The following is a 6,631-nucleotide window of genomic DNA, read 5'->3' as shown; positions in this document are numbered from 1 at the left end:
CCTCCCCAAACCCCACCCCCACCCCCAAATATAATCCACTCCGCAACCCTCAGAGGGTTTTTAGAGGCTATAAATCACACAGAAGAAGATTCCCCATATTTCTTTCTCAGAGCAACTGGTAGATTTGAACCATCTGCCTTTGGCTTGACAGAGCAATTCTTCATCTGCTGGAACATCAGAGTACATCACACCTTAAACTAGTTACTCCAAATTTCTGTATGAAGAAGTAGTTCTATCTGGCTCAATGTGCTTTTTAAAAAAAATTTTAAAATATTTTTTCACTTTATTTTTATTTTATATTGGTTTGCAAACAAAATTCATATATATACATATATATTTGTATCATTCATGTACAATTGTGTTGGATATTAATGATGTACAGATGTACATCTGGTGGTAACGAACACCAATGTGGGAGGCAAAAGTAACGATGGCTATTATGGTTAAGGTCATGTGTCAGCGTGGCTGAGCCATGGTCTTCAGTGGTTTGGTCATGTGATACAGTTTGGCAGTAATGACATAATTTGACAGTGAGGTCATGGTATGTTGTTGTTAGGTACCATCACGTCTACTAGAACTCATAGCGACCATATGAACAACCGGTTGGAACCTTGCCCTGTCCTGTACCACTCTCATGGTCATGCGCACGTCAACTATGTCATTCCATGTCATTAAGCGTCTTCCTCTCTTTCGCTGATTTTCCCTTGGTCCTCCCAAATTTTGTAACCTGATGTAGTCATCCTCTATTTTTACTTATTGCTGATTTTCACATGTCAATATATAACCATATTGATGGGGGAATGCCATGTGCTTTTGAAAGCTGTGTCTCTAACCTACTGATGTCACTAAGAAATGATGAAGGAGAAAAGAAAGGAATCCTTTTGTTCTCCACCTCCATTTTTTCCATGGATTTGAAATATGAGCTCAAACTCTAGTTCCCATCTTTGGGGTCCTACAACCTAAGGCCAGATGCTACTTGGGCTGGACTTTGTTGACAGCTTTTTGAGGTTCTTCTTAGTAGTATGTCCTTCTAGGTCTGCTATGGTACTTGTGATCCCATCTTGCCTACATCACTTCTATTTTTCAAAGCAGGAAGCTGCCCCAGTTTCTTTTCTCTTCCCAGAGGGGACCCTCCTTAGTAGTAAATGATTGTCTTTTCAGATGACCTGACATTAAGAGAGTTTTTGCTGGGAAGACATCCTCTCAACCTCACCTGATTGTAGAAGGATATGGGGATGCCAATGGTGTATTTCATGGGGATTACAGCAAGTCCCCTCTTCTTCCAGTAATTTTTTTGGTTAAACTCCTCTGCAGCCTGTTTCCTAGCATGGAATGAAGATTTCTCCAGGCATTCTTTCCAGCATCTTCTCAAGGGCTCTGGATTAAATGTCTGCCCATAGGCTGTTTTGCTAAGTTTCTTAAACATGTTTATTTCCTTAACCTGAAAGAGGAGAAAAGAAAAACACTTGTGAAATGTTTGTTCATTTATGTGGAACACACATTTTGCTAGGTGAAAAGTATGAAGAAAGTCTTTCTAAAGAAATAAACTAGTTAAAGGAGCTTTGGTGGCCTAGTGGTAGGAAGCTGCATTATAATTGCAAAGGCATGTGGTTCAAATCTACCCAATGCTCCATGAAAAAGGATAGGCAATCTCCTCCCATGCAATTTAATGCTTCTGAAAACCCATTGGAGGGTCAGCTACGGGCCAGTTCTGACTTGATGGTACACAACAATATTAATATTTAAATGGTTATAAGTAGGCAAAAATCCTAGTAAAAACCCTGATTAAGCATTTGTTGCTAACTGAAAAGTTATGGTTCAAATCCACCCAGTATTTTCATAGGAAAAGGGCTGGAAGATTTGCCTCACTAAGAAGTACAGCCATGAAAACCTAAAGGGGCGCTTCTGCTCTGTCACAAGGGGTCTCTATCATTTGGAATAAAATTATGGCTTTTAACAACATAGATAATACAAAAGCAATGACGATAATAATGGAAACTTACTGCTTACGGCACACCCATCATATGCTCCAGGCCCTGCTAATTGTGTTTGTTACCTCAGTTAAACTTTAGTTCTGAGGAATATTGCTCTGAGTGCGCTACAATCTCGAATCTCAAATTGCAGTTCAAATCTGCTAATTGCTCAGTGGGAGAAAGATGGGCAATCTCTTCCCACGTGATTATCTGCCTCTGAAAACCTGCTGGAGGGTCAGCTATGTGTCAGTTCTGATTCAATAGTAAACAACATCATCATTGGTGCTGTCACAAGTTTTATTACTGGGGTGACAAAATTCTCTTGACTCAAAATAGAAATTATCCTATACAGGAGCTCCTCACAGGCCTGGACTGTGGGAGACTGTCCCAAAGTCCACAGTTATTCTGCTGTTTCACACTCTGATGCTGCACTTTCCCACCTGACTGTCTTTGACCAATAGCAAGAGCAATAAGTAAGTGATGTAAACAAAGGCTTGAAAAGTACTTGCACATCAGGGCTTGCCATGGTCTCGTCCCTCTTGGGAACTCTGTTACCACCACCAAGTAAACAAGTCTACTAAGCTAGTGTGTTCAGGAATGAAAGCAGAGATGAGCTGTCCCTATGAAGTGATTTCTTAATGAACAGCTGACACAAGCGAAACAGTCATGGAACTGAATGCTGCTTCAGACCAGAAAATTCCAACTGTGCTGGCCTTGACCAGAAGGACCACCCAGCTGAATGCTTGGTCATAAAAATATTATTCATTGTGTTCAAGACACTACATTTTATGGTGACTTGTGCTGCAAATGCTACATGGACAAATCTATCTTGTTTCTTTGAATCCACAAGATTGACCTAAAGCCATAGGTAGATATTCCAGATAAGTGTATCAGATGTCAAGATTGAACGTCAGATGCTGGCAGGACAATGATGCTTATTAGAGGCTCCTTAGGGAGTTCTCATGTTTACCTCCTCAGGGAGTAAGTTGCAATGGGCTGCCACTGTATTTATGTAGGCTTCCACTACTACCGTGGCCTGGGGGTAGCCAAATCCTCGGAAGGCAGTGTTGGATGGCAAATTTGTTTTGCAAGGTCTGCCCCGGCACCGGAAATTAGGAATATGATAGGCATTTTCAGATTTCAGCACAAGGAACTCTACCACCTGAATGAGAAAAGCACAAAAATCAAACTTTGCTGAGAATTCAAGACCGCTTCTCTGAATTTTATCTCTGATTTGAATTCTTCATGGAATTTATCAAATTTCAAATTATAGAATTAAGGCAAATGTTCAAGCAGATCAACTACGTCACACACAGCTCTACTGATAACTCATAGGAAAGGAACATTTAATACTCACCATCTCAGACTCATCAGGAGTACATCCTCCATTGACGTAATATTCAACATCAGCAGCTTTGATGACACCATTCTCCATGAAGCCAATCTGCAGGGTGAGAAAGGGGCGAGGGAAGTTTCTCAATAGTTCACCTTTGCAAGCAAACCACGTGGGACACAAACACAGCTGGCCACAGTGGCCAGCTGACGCAACTCATGTCCATGATTTGACGTGACACCAATGACCAGAGTGACAGGAGAGATGATGCCCCAGCTGAATATGGCCCCGCCCTGTGGTTCTGATGAGTTTCAGGCAGCATCCAAACATGTCTTTCAAGGGTAACGCTTTAATCTTGATCTCAATTACATGTTGGTTAACAGTGGACAGTTTTGATCGTTTGCCGGAATCCCTGCTCTCACTCACTTTGTATTTACAATAGAGAGGGTGGCGGCCAGCAGTTATCAGCATGTCATCTCCACGCTCTAGAATAAACCGGATTGGGCGGCCAGTCCTGCAGGAAATGACTGTTAATACACTGCACGTGCCACAAAGTTGGGGCCACACAGAGAAAAGGGGAGAGGACACAGTCTAGTTTAGTGGTTTTCCATAAGAGTAGTGACACACCTTAAGCAACATTTTTTAAAATTTGTGGATGAATTTAAAAACATTTTTGATATTGAAGTTAGGCTTGATTTTAGAAGTTATACTACCTGGGTGTAAATTGGTCTTTCCTTTTCAATCTTTATAATATTACATTAAAGCATTATACAGTTGTCAACTAGGTAGATTGTGCTAGAGATGGGTTGACACAGTGATTGTACCAATGGGCTTAAACAGGGGGGAGATTGTGAGGATGGTACATGATCCTGTTAGGCTTCTGTCTGTTGAAAACGGAGTTGCTATGAGTCACCGTTGACTTGATGATACCTAACAACAACATTAGGAGCCCTGCTGGTAAAGTAAAGTGGTTCCATGCTTGCTTGCTGCCAACTGAAAGATTGCCAGTTTGAACCTACTAAGTTACTCTGTAGGATGAGGGTTGAATAGTCTTCCTCGGAAATCCAATGGGCCAGTTGTGCTCTGCCCTGTAGCGTTGCTAGGAGTCTGATTTGATCTGATGGCAAAAGGTTTTAGTTTATGTTATAGAGAATTCCACTTTGAAAGTGCAGAAACAGCACCATAGTATTTGCCATAGGGAGTCGAAGGTGAAAGAGCTGAGAATTTATGCTTAGTTTCCTTCTCCTATGTACTAACTACAACCCTTTAGAAATGAAATGGCAAATAACAAAAGCGATGACCATTGAAATGAAAACTGGAGTGCAGGACTTGAAGGACACTGGCGACCTTACCATGGCTACAGTGAGTGACGTTACCAGCTATGACTGCGACCCTTACTTGTTGGCAGCCACAGCACAGACAGCGCCCAGCAGTGAGGGCTTGCTCACTTTGCCCCCAAACGCTCCCCCAGCTCGCCGCATGCAGCATTCCACTCTATTCCTTGGGATGTTTAGTGCTCCAGCCACAAATTCCTGCAAAAGACAAATCTCTGAAGTCATAATGTCATGAATTCCACACCCATGCACTTCCCCTTTGTCTAGTAAAATGAATTCATTAATCCAATAATTCATTAATTCATTTTTAGAGTTGTACAATCATTACTATAATCTGATTTTAGAATATATTAATCATCTCCTAAAGAAATTGTATGTTCATAAGCAACCATTCCCCACTTCCTCCAACCTTCCCAGCACTACTAGTAGGTTAGTAATCACTTCTAAATTAAGGAGCTCTGGTGGCCTAGTGGGTAAGAGGTTGTGCTGCCAACCCAAAGGTAGGTGGTTTGAACCCACCAGCTGCTCCTTTAGAGAAAGATGGACAATCTCCTTCCATATGATTTACAGATGTAGGGTCAGCTATGGGTAAATTCCACCTGGACTGCAATGAATTTGGTTAGTAATGAAGAACTAGTATATGTCAGAATAGAACTCTGTTCCATAGAATTTTCAATGGCTGACAGTTTGGAAGTAGTTGCCAAGCCTTTCTTCTGAGGCACTCAGGGATGATTCAGACCTCTAACCTTTTAGTTAGAGCCGCTGGGTGGCACAAACAGTTGACACTCAGCTACAAGGGCTTCAGAAATAGTTATTTACACATGTACTTTAATATACAAAAACATTCATATAAACATCTATTTAGCTACAAGGTTAGAATCCACTGGCTGCTCTGAGGGAGAGGGCTGGGCGGTCTCCTCCCATGTGATTTAGTACCTCTGAAAACCTGTGGGAAGGTCAGCTATGGGTCAGTTTTGACCTGAAGGTACAAGACAACCACAGAAATACAAATAAGCAAGAGGCAACTAAGGCGTTGCCCTTCTGAGATTACATTTTACACACTATTTATTGTTATAAGGGAAAGAGGAATTCTGCTCAGAGTTTAGGAAGGTAGCAAAATTTCCAGGTTTCTATACAAGATCTGCACCTTGTAAGGGAATGAATGCTTGTCCATTTTCCTCATCTGTGAGCGCTCAAGATCTGGGAATAGGAGGAATTTAAAGCCCCCAGTCCTGATCCTGTTGTTGTTGTTATATGCTATGTAGCTGGAAATGACCCAAAGCTGATCCTCCAGTGGGCTTTCAAAGGCAATAAATCTCACATGAGAAGACTTACATCTTTCTGCAGAGTAGCTGGTGAATTCAAACTGCATGCCTTTGCCACCAGAGCATAAGGACCTAATTTCCCAAGAATGACCAGAGTCTTATTTCCCTGATAATATTCAATTACCTGCACATGAGTTGGAAACTGTGTTCCCAGGTGTAACACCATTTCTTTATCTTCTTGTTTGGGGATAGCCAGGATACTTTGCGTTTCCATATAAAAATGTTCCTGTCCTTCCACGTGGACCTCACCTGTAAAGTATAAGTGTAAAAAAAATTAATAAGAGATTCCTAATTTGAAAAGATTCCTAATTGGGGTCTTTGGGGATGTTTTATTTATAAACAGTGAGTTGTTTTAGCTTATGGAGAGATAGTCTTTCTATCAATTGATTAAACGATATTGTCTAATCTTTGCTGTACCAACCAGCTGAGCAACCCTGAGTGGCACTTCACCTCTGTGGCCTTTCTGTTCTCTTCTGTGTAGTGAGCTGCACATTAAACCATCAATAAAGTAATAGAAAAGGAACATCTAACACCTCAGTAGAAGCAGCAAGCTCTGGTGGCTTATCAGTCAAGAGTTGTACTGCCAGCTCAAAGGTATGTGGTTCAAATCTGCTAGCTGAAAGATGAATAATCTCCTTGTATGTGATTTACTGCCTCTGAAAACCT

The 6,631-nt window shown here is 41.4% G+C and overlaps 1 protein-coding gene across 1 annotated transcript in view; it reads right to left on the bottom strand.

Annotated features, from left to right (window-relative positions):
* Positions 1-6,631, bottom strand: part of LOC102857281 (aldehyde oxidase-like) — a 103,164-nt gene that overhangs the window by 21,484 nt on the left and 75,049 nt on the right. Inside the window, exons 22-27 of the mRNA XM_006889139.1 lie at positions 6,090-6,214; positions 4,705-4,838; positions 3,733-3,820; positions 3,331-3,417; positions 2,944-3,135; positions 1,214-1,441 (exon numbers count right to left, since the gene is read on the bottom strand). Of these exons, the coding sequence (XP_006889201.1) occupies positions 1,214-1,441; positions 2,944-3,135; positions 3,331-3,417; positions 3,733-3,820; positions 4,705-4,838; positions 6,090-6,214 (854 nt within the window). The remainder of the gene's footprint in view (positions 1-1,213; positions 1,442-2,943; positions 3,136-3,330; positions 3,418-3,732; positions 3,821-4,704; positions 4,839-6,089; positions 6,215-6,631) is intronic.

The sequence above is a fragment of the Elephantulus edwardii genome, unplaced genomic scaffold, assembly GCF_000299155.1.
Source record: "Elephantulus edwardii isolate Elephantulus edwardi_28Jun2011 unplaced genomic scaffold, EleEdw1.0 scaffold00075, whole genome shotgun sequence".
Lineage (NCBI taxonomy): Eukaryota > Metazoa > Chordata > Mammalia > Macroscelidea > Macroscelididae > Elephantulus > Elephantulus edwardii.
The sequence above is the reverse complement of the archived record's forward strand: the minus strand, read 5'-3'. Positions and strand labels throughout refer to the sequence as shown.